At 38.8% G+C, this 22950-nt stretch overlaps 1 protein-coding gene across 1 annotated transcript in view; it reads left to right on the top strand.

Annotated features, from left to right (window-relative positions):
• rfx6 (regulatory factor X, 6) overlaps positions 1-22469 on the top strand; it is a 69213-nt gene extending 46744 nt beyond the window's left edge. The window contains exons 16-19 of the mRNA XM_067983817.1: positions 814-1020; positions 6221-6727; positions 12067-12279; positions 22288-22469. Of these exons, the coding sequence (XP_067839918.1) occupies positions 814-1020; positions 6221-6727; positions 12067-12279; positions 22288-22469 (1109 nt within the window). The remainder of the gene's footprint in view (positions 1-813; positions 1021-6220; positions 6728-12066; positions 12280-22287) is intronic.
• Positions 22470-22950: the final 481 nt, after the last annotated feature.

The following is a 22950-nucleotide window of genomic DNA, read 5'->3' as shown; positions in this document are numbered from 1 at the left end:
CCCTAACCTGCACATTCAAGGCATTTCTCCAGATATTATCCCCTCATTCTTACCTCTGTGAGCTTGGTAAAGTGTACTGGCTACACAACGCCCATGTGCTAGTGAGAGAGCAGCGCAAAATCTGGAGAGGTTCACTCAGTGCATCAGCAGAGGAAAATGTGCTGTGCAATGTGCCCCTGCACTGGTGATGCATCGGGGGTGCAATACCAGGTCCAAGAGTAACATGAGCCAAGGCAGAAGAGGCTTTTGGTTTTCTAAGAGCCAGCATTCCACTCCAACTTCTGTTACAAATAACCCAAGCACAGAGGATCGCCTTAAAATAAGGGAATTGTGACTGCTGCCTGGGAAGCAGGCATTGACCTAGAATCATAGAATTGTACAGCAGAGAGGGAAGCCATTTGGCCCTATACCAGCTCTCTGAAAGAACTATCATTTAGTCCCAATTCCTACATCCTTTTAAAATGTTTCTTTCTAAATTATTTATCTGCTTCCCTGTTAATTGGATGAAATACAATTACACTCACGTTACCTTATACCCAATGGAAATACAAGATATATTGTACTATAATTGCATTGCCACACATAATATGAAAACTCAGTCTTAGAGTTAACTAGTTTCTAAATTTTATCTAGAAATTTCCTAAAACATGCTAACACTTTCCATTATTTTTAAGCTAATTCATGATTTTTTTCTTTTTTTCTTTTCTATAGCTCACATAAGTAAACAGTTTTCATGATAACAGCCCTGCAACGTGATTAAGTGGGCACTGCTGATTCATGCGTTATTAACTGTTTTTCCGTTTGCCTTTACAGATGCTAGTAAAGCAACTTTCACAGCATCCCCAAGCTCCTGTTTTCTTGCAAACCGAAATAAAAGCACGTCACTTTCTAATGATGCCATGGTAAAAAACGAATCTCTGTCAGAGCAGCCATATATATCTCTATCAGCAAGCCAACACAACTTGGCTACTAGTGTGACTCCATTCCCAAATGCTGAAAATGACGCTCTTCAAATGACAGGTAAGAAAGTAGCCCTGTAATATTATCAACACTGCAGTGATTATATTAAACTTCTTTATAACTGATCTGCATTCTTATCACACACTGATCTCCATTCTAACCAGTTTCTGTGGTTACTTCCAAATGACCCATATAAAATACCCCTTTCAAAACCAAATACAAATAAAAAGGAAAAAAAAACTTCAAATGTTAGAAATCTGAAATGAAAACAAAAAATACTGTAAGTATAACACAGGACCATCATTATCTGTAGCCTGCCTTTTTTCTTTGCAGATGCTTATACACCTGCTGTATATTTCCAGAAATTTCTGTTTTTATTCTTTCGAAAACACACTTTCATAGCTCTAAAAGATGGAATTATCAAAGAAAGCTGCTCCATTACTGAAATTCTTTCTTACCCTTTCATTTAGAAAACTTAGATTAATAAATTAATTCTGTACCCAAACTAGCCCGGTAGGTACTGAAAGTAACGGAACTACAGGCCAAACCCATTAACTACTCTACCAGGATGAAAACGAGACTCAATGTCCTTAAGCTCCACTGAAGTATGTAATGGTTTCTTTCTAACTCTTTGTGTACAAATCATTTCCTCAATTTACTACATTATTCAATTCACTTTATATGATAAGACAAGGATCACTATCTTAGCTGACTGTATGCAAAGAACTCTTCCATTCTTTGTCTTGATTAAGGAGTAAATACCATTCAGGACTTTCTCTCCTTCAACATTTCTTTCTTCCTTCCCTTCCAATGACAGAAATGATTATCTCAGTTTATTTCATGGAGAGATTAATAATAAGCTTCTCCTGATGAAAGTCCATGGTTACCCAGCCAAGTATATTAGCGGGGAGAGAACATTATTGTCCCATCACCTTCACCATGAGAGGTAATTGAGAGGAAGTATTCTTTTCTGGCGAGTTAAGTGGAATTACTGCGATTTTCTTGAGGATGATATGATTCTTTCATGAGAGAAAAGAAGAAATGAAAAGGACAACCTTTTTTTGTTCTTCTCTCTTCGCAGTACTGTAAGTTGTAGATAGACCTGTAATTGAAGGAAGTTGGAGAAAACTTAAGAAAATAGATCTTTTTGGAGGTATTTATTAGGAGCAATTTAATTTACTGCTTAAAGTCTACCAATAGAATTAATTATATGAAACTAGAATACCATACCAGAGAGTGAGAAGTACATCATAGCATGTAAACTACACCAAAGTACCTTACAACATGGAATTAGGATATCCAGTGACTCATTGATTTGATCTAATGAGTTTCTGACCTTTACAGACTTATGTTTTAGGGCTTCACCAGATATTTCCCTCATGCTCAACACCAAAGACCATTCCTGCAAGTGAGTCTCACTCCTTATGAACCAGAGTGCGATATTATATGCACAATATCTGGTAATGTAGCATTGCCCAAAGGTCGAACAGAAATCATTGTCATTATAATGAGCTACTAGAATGAGATGAGTCCTCTTGTGTTCTCCTTTTCTTAGAATGGCAGATTTATAAACAATCTCCATCAGACCGATAAACTACAAATCAGCTTTATTAAAAGTACGGGATCATTTATAATGCTGTTTGTATATTAAAATGAGGCAGCATATGCTGATAATGCAGCCTCATTATTTGGTCCAAAATCGCCGATTGGAAAAACAGGTGCCCCACAAATTGGTCACAGAAGATATATTCAGACTCACACCTGTAATACTCCATGATGATGGCAGGGTCTCACAAAATCAAGGTTTATAGCAATTTTTTATGTGGTTATCATTGCCAAACATAGAAAAGTGTGGTAAAACTGTTATTCATTGATTAAAATGTACTGTGATCATAATATTACCACACCCTGAAGGAGAAATTGCACAAGAGTTTACACACGGCAGACCGGGTGGCAGATTTATTTTGACAGACGTGATGCAAACAATATTCAGGATTACATTTACAACCTTAGAACAAAGTTCCTATGTCCACTTACAAACATTTCCTCAGGGTCAAAAGCAATTATTTTTACAGTCATCACCAGTTATCAGTTCTTACGATAACACTAAGCTCTGCCTCACTTTATTGACACTGTAGCCATTTAATACCTGTGTGAGTAAGGTTTTGGCTATAGCACTTGCAAAAATAACTTTCAGATCTCAAGACATTTTTCCATTAAAGAACGTAGGGGAACTTCCATTAACCACACTTCAATTGCCATCCCGGTTATCTATCAAAATTAGAACCTTCACAGAACAAATCTTGCGTAAGATATTGAAACGACATAATGTTTCCTTTGTTCTTCGTATTGATTCCTCGCATTGACTCCTCATAGCTCCACATAACTGAGACTGAATCTTGAGTGTTTCCAAATTAGACGTACTTGTCATTGTGTTAATTAATGAGCTCTGAAAATAATAGAAAAAATATCCTTTTCAAAGTTGCAACTCAATGTCAAATAAAAAGAATAGTGATTCTTAGCATTTTTGAATGATAAGATTTTCTCTAATTACATTGATAGCGGCAATTTGATGCATATTCCAATCAATAATAACATGTTCTATTGTGCGTAAGCAATGCTATATTGCTAAACTAGAGTAGGTCTGGAGAAACCATAAAGGTTCCAAATAATGCAAGTGTGAGGAAACTTAGAAAGAAACACAAGGGCAAAAAAATACTGCTTACATTAAAGCAAATAACACTAGGCTCAGGTCAAGTGCAAGAGCATCCTTGTGTCCACTTTTGAATTTTCTCCCCATTTCCCCAGGTGCTAAGAAGCTAAAGCTCCAATTATGCAGAGGGGCTATATCAGTGAAAAATATCAATGTCTAACTCGGTCTGAAAATTGTGACTATAAGACCAACCCCTAAATGAGACTGTTCGTCCTTTATTCACTTTCTGGCCATAACAAAATTCTTTCTAAAGTTCACTCAGAATTTACAGATTTTTTTCATGTTTTTAAGCAGAATCTGCTAAAACATTTAAGTAACTAAAAGAAAAAATTCATTTTAGTTTGACCACCACACTCATCCTTTAAATTCACTAAGAACCACAAGATCGCAAAATAATTGTGGATGAGAAACGCCTTTTGGCCATCTTAGCTCATCCATACAAGTATGTAAAAAGAAAAAGATTGCTGAAGACAAATGTTAGGTCCTTTACAGTCAGGAATGGGAGAATTTATAATGGAGAACAGGAAATGGCAGAACAATTAAACAAATACTTTGGTTCTGTCTTCATGGAAGAGGACACAAATAACCTCCCAGAAATGCTAGGGAACCAAGGGACTAGTGAGAAGGAGGAATTAAACGAAATTAGTATTAGTAAATAAAAGTGCAGGAGAAATTAATGGGACTGAAAGCCGATAAGTCCCCAGGCCCTGATAATCTGCATCCCAGAGTACTAAAAGAGGTAGCCATGGAAATAGTGGATGCATTAATTGTCATCTTCCAAAATTCTATAGATTATGGAACAGTTCCTGCAGATTGGAGGGTGGCAAATGTAACCCCACTATTTAAAAAAGGAGGGAGAGAGAGAAAACAGGGAACTACAGACCGGTTAGCCTAACATCAGTAGTAGGGGAAATGTTAGAGTCTATTATAAAGGATGTGATAACAGAACACTTAGACAATATCAACAGGATTAGACAAAGTCAACATGGATTTATGAAAGGGAAATCATGTTTGACAAACCTACTGGAGTTTTTTGAGGATGTAACTGGTAGAATAGATAAGGGAGAACCAGTGGATGTGGTTTATTTAGATTTTCAGAAGGCCTTTGATAAAGTCCCACATAAGAGGTTAGTGTGCAAAATTAAAGCACATGGGATTGGGGGTAATATACTGGCATGGATTGAAAATTGGTTAACAGACAGGAAACAGAGTAGGAATAAATGGGTCTTTTTTGGGGTGGCAGGCAGTAACTAGTGGGGTACCGCAGGGATCAGTGCTTAGGGCCCCAGCTATTCAGAATATATCAATAATTTGGATGAGGGAACCAAATGTGATATTTCCAAAACTAGGTGGGATCGTGAGTTTTGAGGAGGATGCACAGAGGCTTCAAGGCGATTTAGACAAGTTGAGTGAGTGGGCAAATACATGGCAGATGCAGTTTTATGTGGATAAATGTGAAGTTATCGACTTCAGAAAGGCGGAGTATTATTTAAATGGTGATAGATTGGGAAATGTTGATGTACAAAAGGACCTGGGTGTCCTTGTACACCAGTCACTCAAAGCAAACATGCAAGTGCAGCAAGCAGTTAGGAAGGCAAATGGTATGTTGGCCTTCATTGCAAGAGGATTTGAATATAGGAGCAAGGATGTCTTACTGCAGTTATACAGGGCATTGGTGAGACCACACCCTGGAGTATTGTGCGCAGTTTTGGTCTCCTCACCTAAGAAAGGATATACTTGCCACAAAGGGAGTGCAGCAAAGGTTTACCAGACTGATTCCTGGGATAGCAGGACTGTCATATGAGGAGAGATTGAGTCGACTTGGCTTGTATTCACTCAAGTTTAGAAGAATGAGAGGGGATCTCATTGAAACATATAAAATTTTGACAGGGCTAGACAGACTGGATGCAGGGAGGATGTTTCACCTGGCTGGGGGGTCCAGAACGAGGGGTCACATTCTCAGGATACGGGGTAGGACATTTAGGACTGAGATGAGGAGAAATTTCTTCACTCAGAGAGTGGTGAACCTGTGGAATTCTCTACCACAGAAGGCTGTGGAGGTCAAGTCACTGAATATATTTAAGATGGAGCTAGATAGATTTCTAGACACAAAAGGCATCAAGGGGTATGGGGAGAGAGCGGGAATATGGTATTGAGATAGAGGATCAGCCATGATCATATTGAATGGTGGAGCAGGCTCGATGGGCCGAATGGCCTACTCCTGCTCCTATTTTCTATGTTTCTATCCAGAATTACCCTAAATTCCCCTCATTGCACATTCAATTATTTTTTAAATGATTCTCGGGTTTTCTTACCCTATCCAGGAAGATAAAATATTCGCTGAAGAGATGCTTGTAGGTCTCTTTCAAATGTAAGCGTACTAATAAATATATTTTTTTGTATGGCTGAGTTTGCATCAGAACTGGCAGTTTTGCCAGATAAAGGGAAATTCAAGGTCAAATGTTTAATTCATGAGTATGCAATCCTCTGTGCTGGGTCATGAAAGCTACATTTCCTGTAAATACTGTTTATGTCCTTTGTTTACAGATCCTATGGAACTTTCTCACAATAACGGTCATGTGATCACCCCACCTCTGTCTCCTGCTTTGGGCAACAGAGGAAGTGTAATTAACCAAGGACCAATGGCTGTAAGGTCTCAGAATGGCAGCTCAGCATTATCTGTCCACACGCACTGTCACTCGTACCCTGACTCCCTCTACCAGACATTGTCCCAGCCCAATCAAAACTACTATGGCACTAGCTCCAACTATCAAACCATGTTCAGGAATCAGACCCATGCCTCTTCTGCAGTCTACCACCACAGAGCGGAACCCAGTCGTTTCACTTCTTTCAATGAACAACCTGTTTCAAGGGACTACTTCAGCAGTAGCTGTGCCGTGTCACCCTATAACTCCAGACCTCCATCTAACTTTGGGTCATCTTCAAATCCACAGGAAGCACACAACATGCAGTTGCTGAACGCAAGCACCTTTAACTTTTTGGGGAATTCGGTTGCATGTCAAGGAGCATCATTTCCTTCCACTGGCTCGAATGGTAAATATCAACAGATAAAGTCAATAGCATCTATTCATGTAGAGAGCTTCTTTCCTTCAGAGAACATCTGAAGGTTGTAAATATGTGTAAGGGAAGTCATATTCCACTTTCAGTCAAAAGTGAATATGAACACAAACCTCCTAGCAGAAAATTAAGCCCTGTAGGGCTGAAATTATTGGGCAGGTCACCATTTTAAATCCTTACCTGAATTTACAGCCACCGATAGGAGAAACAGAAGAAAACATTTGAACTCATATTCAGCACATTGGTCACATTTTGCTGCATGGGAGAGGTTGTAGATTTACTACTTGCTTTAAATCTGTTACAATCCAAATTTAAAAAAAAAATCCTCAATGGTAGAGAAAACAATAATCTAAATATATTTGCCCAGTGCAATTTTTATGCTGTGGTGGCCACTTTCTCTAGCTTGTAATATAGATTGAGATCATGACTTCCTCAGCTCAAGAGACACATTTTTGGTGGCAACTGAGGTAAGTCTAGTCTGCCTGTAGTGAAACCCTTGCCAATACTGGTCGAAGTGCTGGAGAAACACAGGGAATTCAGATAAATCCATTAATTGACCTGTGCCCCTTTGTTAAATGATCCCATTAACTTAGTGAGATGGAGCTGGCTAAGCAGTAAAATTGGAGTCACCATCATTGTGAGCTGCTGTCAGCTAATATAAAACATGTCTAGCTGACAGACATGCTAGAAATACAAAGCACGTCTGTCAGCATCTAAAAAAGAAAAGACAATATTATAGTTCAGGCTCTTTACCAACATTTTTCTGTTTCCATAAGCAATGAATTCAGTAAGAACCAAAACCTGCATCTCTGTTCACTGCCACCTTTGTGTTAATGTGGGCAGATTTAACAATTGACCTTAACTGAGGTAAATTATTTATTGGAGAACACTAGAAATATCCATCATATCCTTATGTCACCTCAGAAGGTGGAAAATCACGCACTACCAGATCATTGTTTACATACTAAGACTACTGGGTCAGATTTATTAATAGGTCAATGGTATAGAAAGATGCTGTTGCAGTAGATGACCCAAACGTACACAACATATATGAACTGGGTCTCTCTGTTTAAAAATAAGAAAAGACTGAAAGGGTAATTTTCTGACTTTATGCTCCTGATGGGGAGATTTACCCACGTGAGCACATATTGGAAATTCTGGCTTGCACTGTGCTCAACTTTCCAACCATTAATCTTCTCTCAGGGAGTATGAAGTCAGAAAATGACTCACCAAGTCCTAATTACTTGCAGCTTTTCTCAGCAAGCACTCGGTAACACAACAATTAATGGAGATTTTATATGAGAATGGCTGCTACAAGTTGCTGTTTCCACAACCCTTGCAAAGGTTGGGCAAAACATAAGACACAAAACAAAAGATCACAAGAAACTCTATAGTTTATAAGACAAAAATCATGGAAAATATGTTGTGTGATGCATTCCTGTCATTTGCATCAAATTTGAATGTTATTAGGGTACTATTAGGATGGATTCCACATCCCCTGTCATTTCTGGTGGGAATCCCTGAAAGTGGCGGTATTTGGAGATAAGTGATCCCTGAGTGATTTCTTGCCCCATCCTCTGGGGTTTGGTAGTTTTAAACCATGTTGTTTGTTTAAAAAAAATTGAAATGCAACTAGATAATAACTGAAAAATATTGGTCAAGATTTTCTGCTGGATTTATTCCAGTTCCCTGGATTAACTGATGAAAAATCCCACCAAACATTTTTACTCCTTTGCTCTCCAATAGAGGGTACATACTTTTAATCATCTTCCTGATACCTGTAGGTCCTTCCTGAGACCCAGACCTTTTGCTGCCAAGAAGCCAAGTCAAAGCCTGCTTCCACATCTTCACCAAAGCCCACTTTGGCCACCTGCTATTAACAACATGATGGCAAAATAGTGCCAAATTTCTCCAAAGCCTATTCAATTTTCCTTACCTGCAGGAAGGTATCATGGCCACTGCCCTGTGTCGTCCTTCCTTGAGAAATGAGTGCAGCAGGGTACAAACCTGCAGCCTCCCATTCCACAACAGCAAACACTGCTGAGTGTTGGTCTTCCAAATCTCAGCAAAAAAAAATTGACAGACAAAGAGATAAAACAGCAGTGGGAAACATTTAAAATGATGATCAATAGAGTCCAAGAGCAATACATTCCTCTAATAAACAGAACAAACTAGCCAAAAATGAAACATCATTGCACGAATAAAGAGATAAGGGTAAAATTGAAACTAAAGAAAAAGCATAGTCTAAGTACATCGACAATAAAGGAGCGGATGACAAAAGGGAATACGAAGATGTTAGGAAAAAAGCCAAAAAAATTTAGGAAGGCAAAGAAGAACTACGAAATTAAATTCTCAAGGAATATAAAAAGAAATGGTAATGTATTCTATAGACACATAAATAACAAAAAGAAAAATCAGGATAGGGACAGGGCCACTAAGGCTTGCTCAAGATAAACTCCCAGATAATGACAGAGAAATGGCAGAAATATTGAACAGTTACTTTGCCGCAATGTTTACCAGAGAGACAAACAAGGTGGGCTTGACATTACAAGAGATCAAAAAAGATATAAACACATTTAAGATAGAAAGGGGGAGATAATTGATAAACTAATCAAACTTAGAGAGGATAAAACCCCTGGTCTGGATGGATTGCATCCACCTATATTAAAAGAAGCTAAGGAAGAGATAGCAGAGGCACTATTACATATATATAAAAATTCATTAGAAAAGGGAATAGTGCCAGAGGACTGGTGGACAGCTAATGTTATTTCTATATTTAAAAAGGGAGATAGAACAAATCTAGGGAACTATAGATCAGTTAGCTCAACGTCTGTGGTAGGAAAGATAATAGAATCTTTACTCAAAAATGTAATAGAAAGACATCTAGAGAACAAAAATATAATAAAGAGTAGTCATCATGAATTTCAGAAGGGACCAATCTTATTGAGTTCTTTGAAGAAGTAACAGAAAGAGTAGACAAGGGTAATACAGTAGGTGTAATATATTTGGATTTTCTAAAGGCCTTCGATGAGGTACTGCATTGTAAATTCATGACTAAGATCAGAGCATGCAGAGTCGGGGGACAGGTAGCAGAATGGATAGCAAGCTAGCTACAAACAGAAAACAGAGAGTAAGGGTTAAGGGTAGCTACTGAGACTGGCAGAAGGTGGGAAGTGGTGTTCCACAGGGATCGGTGTGGGACCACCGTTGTTCACAATTTACATTAACGATTTGGACTCGTAAATTGGAAGTACAAATACAAAATTTGCGGATGACACCCAATTGGGGGGTGTAGTTGATACAGAGGAAGCATGCGTCAAAATGCAAGAAGACATTAATAAATTTGCAGAATGGGCATGTAATTGACAAATGAATTTCAATATAAATAAGTGCGATGTGATACATTTTGATAGGAAGAATAAGGAGACCACATACTGCTTGGATAATAAGTCCATCACCGGCATTTCCACATCATGGATAATAAGAGTCTAAATGGGGTAGAGGAGCAAAGGGATCTCTGGCTACAGATACAGAAATCACTAAAAATAATGACACAGGTTAATAAGGCCATAAAAAAGGCAAACCAAGCATTGGGGTTCATTTCTAGAGGGATAGAATTGAAAAGCAGAGAAGTTATGTTACACTTGTATAGAACCGTGGTTAGACCACATTTGGAGTACTGTGCACAGTTCTGGTCTCCATATTATAAAAAGGATATAGAGGCATTGGAGAAGGTGCAAAAAAGATTCACAAGGATGATGCCAGAACTGAGAGGGTATACTTATCAGGAAAGGCTGAACAGGCTGGGCTCTTTTTTCTAGAAAAGAGTAGGCTGAGGGTTGACCTGATAGAGGTCTTTTAAGAAAATGAAATGATAATAGCGTTTGATGGGTAGACGTAGAGAAAATGTTTCCACTTGTGGGGGGGGTCCAAAACTAGAAGTTAACAATATAAAATAGTCACTAATAAATCCAATAGGGAATTCAGGAGAAACTTTTTTACCCAAAGAGTGGTAAGAATGTGGAACGTGCTGCCACAAAGAGTAGTTGAAGCAAATAGCATAGATGCATTTAAAGGGAAGCTAGATAAGCACATGAGGGAGAAAGAAATAGAAGGAAATGCTGATAGAGTTAGATGAAGAAGGGAGGGAGGAGGCTCGTGTAGAGCACAGTTGCCAGCATAGACTAAATGGCCTGTTTCTGTGCTGTAGACTCGCTGTAGCATCACTGCAATACTCAAAAAAATTATAAATTTATATTTTTGATGCTATTCAATTTTTCTAGGTGATTACAGGCTGAATGATAGGTTAGTTCCTGTAAATTGTGGAGCAATGAACAAGAAGCACTCAAGATCTTAGCCTTAAGATATGTATAAAGTTGTATTTCAATAGTTTTTTTATAAACAACATGCTTTAAAACTACCAAATACATTTTTGGGAAATTACAGCTTTAATCTCATGGGGTTGAAAATGCTTAAAAGTGTTGGGATCTGCCCGCGGGAAACCTCTGCCACTGGGGTCAGGGGGATGTTTCCTTTTTTGAATACCAACGCCGGCATCTGCACCATTAATGGGAACATATAAGGTGTCTATCTACTGAAGGCAGCCGTGAACTGTGGTGCTAGTTACTGGTTCTGGTGGGGTTTTTGGGTTTCCCCATGGATAGGTGACCCTTCACCCCCCCCCACCCCCACTTTGTAAGAAGGCCAAAATGTCTGTGAAAAATTTGTCTCCCCTTTGGGAGTTCAGGCCATGAACCAAACCTAGACCCCCGGGTAAACCTCATTTCCATCTCATTTCTCGAACCACTGCTTATGTTGGTCAGAGCCAGCAGCATTTGCAGCACGATTTTGGGCACCCACTGACTAGGTAGGAAGAGGCTGCCTTTGGAGCTGTTCCACAGCATTAAAGAGCCGGGTATGCCAGCAGAAAATTTTGGAACATTTTATTAGCTACTGCCTGCAATAGGACAACTGGCCTTTTAAATAATTGTTGTCCCCACTTCTGTCTGGATGTATCCACTCAGGCTTACATTGCATCGGTGCAACTGAGGCAGGTCTTGCGGCAATTTGGGCAGATGATGTTATCTGCCAGTCTTGCCTCATTTATTGATGTCTACATCGAAATGAGGCAGCTGGAAGAAAGGCCTGTCCCCACTTCTGGCAGAAATTTCAATGCTGGAAAGGCGGCAGCGATCTGGCATAACTGGATCCCGCACTGAGTTCCACCCCATTCGCAAAGCGCCCTAAGAGTACCCAAAATATCGTGGACTCTTGGGGCCAATGTTTATTCATTGTGTCTGTTTTCTAAATTGCAGGATACTATGGCAACAATAACTATCCAGAATCCCACAGGCTGGGCTCCATGATTGACCAACACGTATCTGTTATAAGTAGTGTTAGTAGCATTCGCTCAGTATCTGGTTACAATGATATCCATGATCCACTCAACATTCTGGATGACAGCGGAAGGAAACAGGCAGGATCATACTATGCAGATTCATCCCCATTAGTCTGTCGGGCTCCTGTAGGTGAGTTGACAAAATAAGGATCATATATTAAACCATTTCTATGTTTCTGTTCACAATAAGCATTTTATAAAGATCTATATACAGATATCGGCCCCATAAATCCACGGGGTGCAATCCTGGCAGTTACAGTTGCATTGTGCCCTCCAAGGCTGACCCAACTGGAAAATTCAGTGCCTGCTCACCACTAGGGGTGGGAAAGTTGCGCAGGCCTCCCCGGCCCCAAGTCAACTCCTCCTTGGTCCCCTGTGTAAGGGGACTTAAAATATTTTTTTTAAATTACCTTTCTTCAGGGTTCCAGGCTGCTTATCTGAACTGGACTCAAGTTGATAAGACCATAAAGAGTGCAAACAAAGTATTGGGGTTAAATTCTAGAGGAATGGAATAATAAAGCAGGGAGGTAATGTTAAATTTAAATGGAATTGTGTTTAGAACACACATGCGCACGCGCACACACACACACACACACCTTGCAGAGGTGCAATGGCGTGGGCACTGATCACCTCCTTCCTGACCACGCTAGAATATCTGGTATCAGGGCAGTATTACCCAATTTGTGTTGAAGCAGTAGGTACCTGTTCCACTATTGGGTGCGTCTTTGGCACCTGCTGGGGTTGGGGGTACAGGAAAAGCAACACAGGAAAGCTACTCTTTGAGTCACCGGGGCAAAATTTCTGTATACTGCTCAATCATTCCTTTTTATAAGAAGGCCAACAGTACTCATTTTGCTGGTGTCCAATGAATGGTTCATGCCTGAATTCCCAGGTGAGCTCCACCTGCGCCACTCAAACCACTCCAGGTCACTAGGCAGTAGACAGCTTTGAGTTGAGGAAATTCCTGATGTGGGAGGTCTTTCTCCCTGACCCTGCCTCCCCCCGCCCCCCACCCCCCACCCCCCACCCTCCACCACCTTGACGTCATGGACCATATTTGTCATGGACCGATGTTCTGCCCAACCAAGCCCCATCAGAAGTTAGCAGCCTGGGCTGCCACCCTGTGTATCCAAGTTCTACCTGATTGCCCTAGGAAAAGCTGTACTTCAGGCTGATTTACATCAGAAGTGTGCCTCTGACCCCATGGAAATTTGGGGCCAAAATATCCATGTAACAATTCAGAAGTTGTTAAAGAATAGTGGGCTCAACTTATTCAATTTATTTTGAGCTGCTGCAAAGTGTTGATTTTGTTGCTTTGTGGTCTCACACAAAAACTGCACTTTAGACTTATTCATGCCACTAACTAGAGCATCATAGAATCATAGAATGGTTACAGCACGGAAGGAGGCCATTGGGTCCCTCGAGCCCATGCTGACTCTTTGTCAGAGCAATCCAGTTAGTCCCATTCCCCCACTCTTCCTCATAGCCCTGCAATTTTTTTCCCTTCAAGTATTTATCCAATTCCTTTTTGAAAGCCATGATTGAATCTGCTTCCACCACCCTTTCAGGCCGTGCATTCCAGATCATAACTACTCGCTGTGTAAAAATATTTTTCCTCATGTTGCTTTTGGTTCTTTTGCCAATCACCTTAAATCTGTGTCCTCTGGTTCTCGACCCTTCTGCCAATGGGAACAGTTGTAAAGATTTCAATTCTGTTACAATGTGGGTTAATTTTTATGTGGATGCCTGAAAGGATTAGAATCATTGCCTACAACCCATCTCCTGAGTACAGGGGCAAATTTTCCTCAGCTTTGTGCCTGGAGACTGTTTAGTTCCCAAGCACAAAGTTGACGAAGAAGGGGTGGAGACCTATGTCAGTTCATTTTCCACCCTTTTTGCATTGCCCTGGAATTTTGGGGTTTCCTCCAAAGTGGGTGAGGTAGGAAAATGAGATGGGAGGTACCGAGAGGGGACAGAGTGTTTGTGCCTGGAACAGATGCAAACATGGTGCTTCTTTGCAATGAGACAGGAGAGATGTAATGGTGCCTCCTGCCTCATTTCCAATCTCCATGCCGGGTGAGCACCCATTTGAAGGTTAACCGGCAGAAATGGGCCTTAGGTTCTGTGTCCAGCTCTGTTCAGATTAAAGGATCTGAGCGAGGCCTGGGGGCAAACCTGAGGCCCAGTCAGAAGGTAGGTGTGTTCCTTCTAAAGAGTCAGCAGGAACTGTAGCCAGAAAATTCCAAAGTTGGCGGCAAAATCGCTGAGCAGGTCTGAAAGGCCTGCAGCAGCAGCTGGATTTCCATTCCCGTTTCTGGGCACAATGTCCTGAAAATGGGCAAGTCTACCCCTGGTGTACATCAAGCCAATTTAAATGACCTGAACTCTCACAAACATGCATGCTTATGTCAGGTCAGGTAGAGTGCACTTCAGATGCACTCTCCTTGACAAGCATCTAGACAGGAGGTGGAGCAAAATTGAGATCATTTTATTTTCTTTTTACATTGAAATTTATTAATACAACAGGCTACTAAGAATCAACTAAGATTTATTTTTCTCCTTTTTGTGGAAGGGAGAATCATTTGATAGTGTAGTGCCAAATTCGTCGCACTAAATACACCCTATCGCAGTACTTTTGCACTTAAAGGAATTCCCACATGCTGTAATCAATAGAATCTTCTCCATTCAAGCATTGATGTACCAACAACAGCCACAGCTGATATTTATGTAGTACCTTTAACTTAAAAAATGTGCCATGGCACTTCACTGAATAAGCAATAACAACCAAGGAAAGGACTCTATTTACACTGATAATCTTAAAGCACCACGGACCTTAGGCCAAAAGTAGTTGATGTTCTTATTCAATAACAATCATTGTTCTGGGCCGTTATGGATCCATTCTTGTGGAAATTGTTTACACATACAGATTTTGAACTAAATCTCCTGCCACTTCTTTGTGAATGGTGCTTAATCTGGATGTAGTGCAAAGAACATTTCCTGGATTCTGAAGTGGCCATCCTAATACAGAAACTGTTGAGTAAACTTATTTTTCGTATCTTGTACCTGATGGAGAAAAAGAACTTGGGAAAAATAGCTGCCCAGCTAAATGCTGCTTCCCATGTCTCAATGACAACTTGCATTTGTATAGCGCCTTTAATGTAGAAAAGGCCAAAAGCTCATAGGAGGACTTCCAGAAATGATTTCCATAAATAAACTAATGATCAAATGGTTCTTGAAGGCACAATGAGGTAGTTTACTCCCATCCGAATATCCACCTGCATGATGAATAATACTCACAGCTGATCCTTCAAGCACTGATCTATGGTTGAGGAGGAGGATTTGCAATCCTGATTTGGACTGACATAATGGTAAGTCCTTTCTGTTAATGCATTCAATTAAAATATACACACATGATATTTTGAGATTTGATTCAGTTTTGTACTTTTAAATACAAATTAGCTCTCATGGCAATTCAAAATTATGGCTAATAAGGATATAAGTATGGAATGAGAAGAGTCCATTTACACCATCAAAACCACCGGCCCTGTACAATTTGCGCTGTTACAAATGTTCCCTAACTTGATCAATTTATCTCGAAAAATCAATAACCACCATTAAAACTGCCAAGAAAAGATGTCTTTGAACCTTCTGACCCAGAAGGCAATTGGGCAACAAAAAACTCCAGGATCAAAATCTAGCATTAAATCTACACTACTTAACCATGACCAATTAGAGTGATAAACTATATAAGAGAATAGTAAATTCATGCCTTTTATTGCTTGATAATGTAAATCAGTAAGTAGGGAGATGCATTAATAATTGATATATAGTGCCAAAATAAATCCTCATTTAGAGGTAGATTCTAAGTTCTGTAAGAGCGCAGTATTTATAGAAATGCAGGAAATGTTGGGCTGTGGCTATTTAGCTCATCAAGCCCACTCCTCTTGTGGTTGATCTTAGCCTTTTTACTATATCCCGCAATCATTTATTTCTCCAGAAACATTATTGGTTATTTCTTGAATTCATATTACTTTATTTAATATTCTTCCATGGTGATGTATTTCTATGACCTTTTATGTTGCACAATTTGGTCTAAATTCCCTATTTACTCCTACTCCTACTTTTCATATAATGCCATTAATTTTCCCAGGGGTTCTTCAGGCCATCTGTCATAACTTTGGCAGAAGACCCGGAGAAACAACATAAACAGCATCTACATCATTTCTCTGCGGTTTCTGCGGATTTTCCATCCAAGATACGGTGGATGATCAGGAGAACCCCTGTGGAAATTCAATCCCTTAGATTTTAAACCCTTTATAATCACAACCTAAACATCCAAGTTACTGTCCTTTCAGATTCCACTTTGTGAACTTGATGATAAAACCTTGATTTATGAACTGCAGATATGAGAATAAATGGTAATGTCCTTTTTCTCCCACCACAGATGGTCACTGTACCAGGAACCCCAAGGGTAAGCAGTTCTACAATGTCTTCAGTGGTACAAAGCATTAGCCAATGGAGGGTGAGTCACAAGGACCAGACCCTCTTCAAGAGGAGGATCTGGAAAAGAAGAAAGAACAGGGCATTACTTCCAACACTATTTTTGATCACTGTGCTTGATTGGGTTGGGTCTTTCATACAAGTCCCTTTAATGCCCAAGTGATTTATCTCTTGCTTCTAAAAAAAATCCTGCACATTCAAAACTAAATGAATTCAAGTCAGTCTGGCTTTCTGGAGTTTCAGGACTCCATCCAGACTGGATTTGAATTGTTACAGGTGAGTGGACAATCATGTTGCCTCTTCAGACAACATTTAGAACCATTTCACTTAATCTGCTGAGATGTAAACCTAGTTTCAAGGATTTTACAAGGCTGAAGGGGACAGAGAGATCATCTGTTCAGACTGGTGATCCAACTCAGTTCCCTCCAAAAGAATAAATGGGTTGTCATCCAAGAAAAAGTTGCCAACAATTTTCTCACTTTTTCTACAAGCAGCGTGCACTCTCTGCCTCACGCAGGGCATTGAGAAGGAGACGTAAAGACTGGGATCAGGAAGTCTTTCTCATCCAATAAAAATTGCAAAACATCTAAAATAAAATAAATAAAATTGTAGTTGTTCCGAACGAACTATGTGAAGACGATAAATAAAGTAATTTGCTTGTGACTTGAAAAAGTGCTCTTGCATTTTTGCTCTGTAGTTGGTTTCCATTTCTAAGTGCCCTTACATGACTAGTTTCCTAAAAAGAGAATATAGTAATCTAAATATATTCAGTGCAAAAAGTGTATTATGTGAAAGGTAAAAGAATTGTACAAGTGCAGGAAAACAGAGTGAACAGAAGGAGCCAACAAGATCTCTATTTTAGGAATTGTGCATTTGAATTCGATTGGTCTTTATTAGTAGTGATAAATAAATAATAGCAATTATTGGATATTATTTAGCAATTGGATATCATTTTGGAGATCTGAGGTTACTCTATCCACAAAGTCAAACCTAATGATCAAATTCCCATTGTTGGCACACAAACCTGTCAAACTGACTGTCAAAAATACAGTAACACATGTAATCTATACTGTACTGAAAACAGACAAAGATTCCCACTGTCAGAAATCAGATATGGATACTATCTCCTAAGCTGATCAGTACATCAACACTGCCAAGGGCAATTGACACAATACCACAAGATCACCAAGGATAGATGCTCAGGCATAACGACCAACATAAACAGATCGAGATGGATACTATCTAAACAACCAGGATTTATCTGCATCTCAAAATATTGCACAGCTACTAATCTACTTCAGGTACCTTACTTCATATATCTGGTTGAATTTCTACTATAATCCCACAGGGAACGACAATGCACACCAGAAAATTTGGCAACCTTCTGCTGAGTCTACTGTAGTGTATCACTTGGTCATTTGAGGCTCCAAAATGCATATTCAGATGATGAGTTGTCTGCTAGATTGTACAATTAGTGGATATGAGAATGAACACTAGATATAATGAAATCAGAAATGATTTATTTATAAATAGGTTTAAATGGTGTGGTTGAACTTCTGCCCACTGCTCCATTGCCATTTATTCTCTCTCCCAACTGTTCCAAACATAAGATGCCATGTCTCCTAGACAATTTCAAATTTCTCCTTTCTTTTTCCTCCCCTGAAAACCTATCTGCACATTCATGTTATTTTCCTCATTCAGGAGGGTAACACAATCCAACCTCTTTCTCACTTCCACTGATGCAGTTAATGTAATTCCCACCAGGAGTCATATTTGAGTGGTTTGGCAAAAAACTTGACAGGTGACTTGCATTAGACAGGTGAAACTCACCTTACACTTCTGGAGGAATCTGAGCAATAATATTACTCAATTGAACCTGTATCACATAGCTGAGATCTAGTACTCCAGCATTGTCACTCTCAACTTACAATAGTATCTTCAAAATAAGGGATGCAAGGGTAAAGATTCTGGCAGCCGCTGAATGTGTGGTGTGGTTGAACTTCTGCCCACTGCTCCAACCTTGCTAAGGTCCTGTCCGAGTTCCCGAATATAGGGTCATCAACATAATAGGGGCGGGCACCCGCACCTGTAGCAGCGGAACAGGCTTCCCACACAATGCGCACAGCGGCAATAAAGTGCTGCTCCAAGAGGGAAGCCATAAGCCTCTCGGACTGAAAACGCAAGGTTTTTCAAGTTGTATAATTAGGTTCCAATGCTAGAACATAGTCATCCCGACCTTCTATCCTAGCACTTTACCTGCCAGACTGCAGTGAGCAAAGTAAGAAACCTTTTAGTGCTGGTAGGACCCACATGCAGATCAGAATGGTACTTATGCCTTCTCTCTGTAAACATAGATACTGCTGGGCTCATTAGTCGCTAATCTCGTGGGATTCCTGAGATATCCTAGGAGTGTCCCCAGATATGGCCACAAGCTGCAGAATTGAATTTGCTGGTGAATTTCTGAAGGTATGGAAACCTGGTGAAGCCAGGTTCTGCCCTAACTTCTGGTTCCTCTGCCAAGCCTACTCCAGAACTCCACCTCACGGAGGAGAGGAATTTCTACCTTACTTACAAAGTGCAAAGATTGCACTTAAGGTGGCACCTCTTTAACTGCACAAGATAATTTTCTAATTTTGTTTAGCTTTACTTTCAAAACAAATGTTTGTCCAATTTTATGTTTAATATGCAAAGATTCTAAAAATTACTAATTATAAATCAATAAATATGCTTCAGGAAATTAATTTGACAACTCTTTTATCATTCAAATGCAATCAATATGAAGATAAAGACATTTATCAATGTTTAATGTCAAACAAACGAGAACTATCATATGTTGTGGAGGAGCAATAAAATAGAAAGCCTGCTTGATTACTTCATCTTTGTAATTAGATGAATTTGGTTCATCACACCCATAATAATCTTACCGGCAAGTTTTCTGGGGTGGTGGTGGGGTGGAGGGAGAGGGAAGGAGAAAGGGTGGACTGGGGGAGAAAATAGGATTAAGATTAGATAAAAGGAGAGGGGGACTAAGGCCAATCCAGGAGAATTTTTTTAATTGGTTACCGGATCACTCCCTTCAACACCCATTCCAAATGGACGCCATGTGACTGTAGTGCAGACCAGCTGCTCCAATTGAATCATGGATAGGCCTTATAATTTGGACATTTTTCAGAGCCCACTGAGCCTTGCACTGACTGGATGGATTGGTCTATGCTGGCCCCATTAGGTGAATCGATGGCCTCAAGCCTCCACGTTCAATAATACAGGATGTGGATGACCAATGCACTACGACCATTGCATTATTGGTCCCTACACATCATCATTTAACAGACCTTTGTAATCAAAATTTGATTGTTAACCAGTATATTGTTATTATACTATCAAAACAGCCAAGGCCGTTATTTAATTTTCATTTTAAGTTTTTGTTGCTTTCAGTTTAGGAAATAACATATTCCCATATCACAATTTTTTATTCTGGTGATTTTATCATTTATGTCACTAGTAAATGTATGAAAATACAATGTCATCATTGAATAGACAAGAAAGACACCATAAATAATCATTTGTACTTTTAAGGTAATTAAATGGTAGAGTTTAAGATAAATAGATTAATCTACTGGTAGCAATGATTACTTTAGGAGCTACAGAATAGAGTTGAAGAGCCAAACCCTGAAACCAAAATGAGTCACCTTAGATAAATTGTCCTTGTGCACAAGTTTGCTACTATTTTCCCCATCCCATTATCTTCTGTACTATCCTATGATTATTGGGTAGTCTAATTTCTGCCATGAAGCATGGGTAAAAATGGTTATCACTAAATTCTGACTTTAGAGGCCTAGAGTGTTAGTCACTGAATCTCAACTGAACTGAAATTCTGAATTAACTGTAATATCTGATTCGAATAATAGTAACTCACACAAGTTAGTTTTTAAAGGAGAGCTGGGTGATCATGAAGTAAAAATAAATTTAAGGACTATTACAGAGGTAGAATAGTCAACATTGGTTTGTCAGATAGCTCTTTAATTTAGTCCATAAGCAAAGGAACTAATTTGTTGGATTTATTTTTATCATCAATTTATTGTATCTGGAACTCTTTAATTTCTGATAGATTTGCTTATCTTTTTAAAATAAATTTCAGACAACATCCAATTTTCTGTATGTGGACAATTATTTTGCTTTGGAAGCTCAGGTGAGTATCATTTTTGCAATTGTTGATTCCCTAGATATTTTAAGATAGTCCAATTACAAATACATTTGAAGTAGGATTGTCAACCAACACTTGAATATTCAAATTATTGCTCCTTTTTAAATGTTTTAATTGCAATTGTCTCTCCTTTGCTCTTTTCCTCTCAAGAAGATAGTGACTCTTGCTGGGTATCATTTCTTGCCCGCCTTCTGGTTTCTTGCCCAAGTTATTTTACCATAGGGACAGCTCAGCACAGCCAGATTCTGTACTGACCCAATGTCTGCACAAATGCATTTTCTAGCAGGGAATAAGAAGCAGGAATTCTGACTGATTTTTCTCTTCTTAGCCAAGTGCACTCAGTCAAATTGTAGTCTCTGCTACTGCTCTGGCAAACCCTAAAATTGTTTCTCTTCAAATGGCTTACTCCTATTCCTAATGTTACTAGGTTAATAAAAGTGATTTTACCTTTTGACTCTGTAGGTACTTTACGTTTGTGGTTACCTACATCAACTGCCAAACAAAGACTTGTATTATTGAGTGTATAAAGTGCAATTAGTTCTCAGGAAAACATGCAATACTCTGTACAAAAGCTTCTTTCATGTATGTAAGGATATTATTATACTTTTTTTTTCTTCTTGTTGATTAAAACCAGTATCCAATCTCATAACATCTATCCCTGTTAAAAGTTTATTATAAAAGGACAACGGCAACTAAGAAACATCAAAGACATGCTGATCTGTGTTATAATTCTTTTTGTTTTGTTTATCTTCTTACATTTGCCAGTTGCCGTTGTTAAGGATTCCATTATAAACGAATTTTCAAACTTATCTGAGATCTCCTGCACCAATAAAAATAAAGGGCATGCAGAAATGTTTACTTAAGCTGGTTGCATTTTATTAATAAAATATATTTGGTGGATTGAATCTTTAAATGCCATATTTTATTGTGCATGAAGTCCTGAAGAGCATCAATATAAACAAATTCATTAACCTTTCAGCTAAACATTAAGTGTACAGCAAAATGAGAGTCAGTCTCCTGCACTCCATTACAGAAAGCTTGTTAGATGTAGTTTGTATCATATAGTATAGTTTGTATGATACAATAATGACCCATAACCTAAAGTTGAAATAATGCCATATTTCAATTAAATTTAGTTACTGGTAATTCAGTCATTTTCTGCACCAAAAATGTGAATTATTTAACAAGATAAATAATACAGCTAAGTGGGAATTTGGTGCAAAAAATTCAAATTACGAGATAATTTGAATTAAGCAACTTCAGATTAACAGTAGACCGTAGCCCACTTTTCAAAGAAATTATGTCATGATAACATTTTCAGTGCATATTTTCACAGTTCGATGAAAAATAATTAGCTTTGAGAAGGAATTACTTTCTAGGGTCCACACCACAGCATGCTGTTAAATTATAATCTTTGTGTTTTTCTTCTTACAGCTTCACATATGCAAAGTGTGATTTCGTCATCTTCTTCCCAATGCATGTACAGCAACTCAGGTCAATATAATTCTCAGGATACAATGGATGCTCACAGACAACCTGGGGAGGTGACAAACATGGTATCATCTTTACCCCCAATCAACACAGTGTTCATGGGGGCCACAGCTGGAGGAACGTAAAGTGCTTGACTAAGCATTCCAAGTTTTAAACCTCTATCAAATATGCAATATATCTCAAACAAATACACATTAGAGGGATCATCTGAACAATATTTCAGGAGTTTGACTCCAGTCAATAAATCCAAGAACTGCCGAGATGTCTTCACTGCACACATTTCTATTTGTTTGCCATTGTCAAACAGAAAAAGGAGACGTCTAAAATGTGGAGTATACTCATGGTGGAGTTTACCAATATCAAGAATAAAGATTGTTGTTTAGGGTAATAACTTAATGTTTATTTCTGAAAATAAAAAAAAGCAAATTATACAGATATTAATTTTGAAATAGTAAAATTGTAAAACTCAATTTATAATTATTTATAATTATCTGTTGTATGCTGCAATCATTTCTGTGTCTAATTATTAGTTAATGTTGCAATGTCACTTGTTCATTTGCTGTTGTGTATTTATTCTGTTTGAGTACTACTGTTTATTTTCCGTAA

This window comes from Heptranchias perlo, chromosome 5 (genome assembly GCF_035084215.1).
Source record: "Heptranchias perlo isolate sHepPer1 chromosome 5, sHepPer1.hap1, whole genome shotgun sequence".
In the NCBI taxonomy this organism is placed as follows: domain Eukaryota; kingdom Metazoa; phylum Chordata; class Chondrichthyes; order Hexanchiformes; family Hexanchidae; genus Heptranchias; species Heptranchias perlo.
The sequence above is the reverse complement of the archived record's forward strand: the minus strand, read 5'-3'. Positions and strand labels throughout refer to the sequence as shown.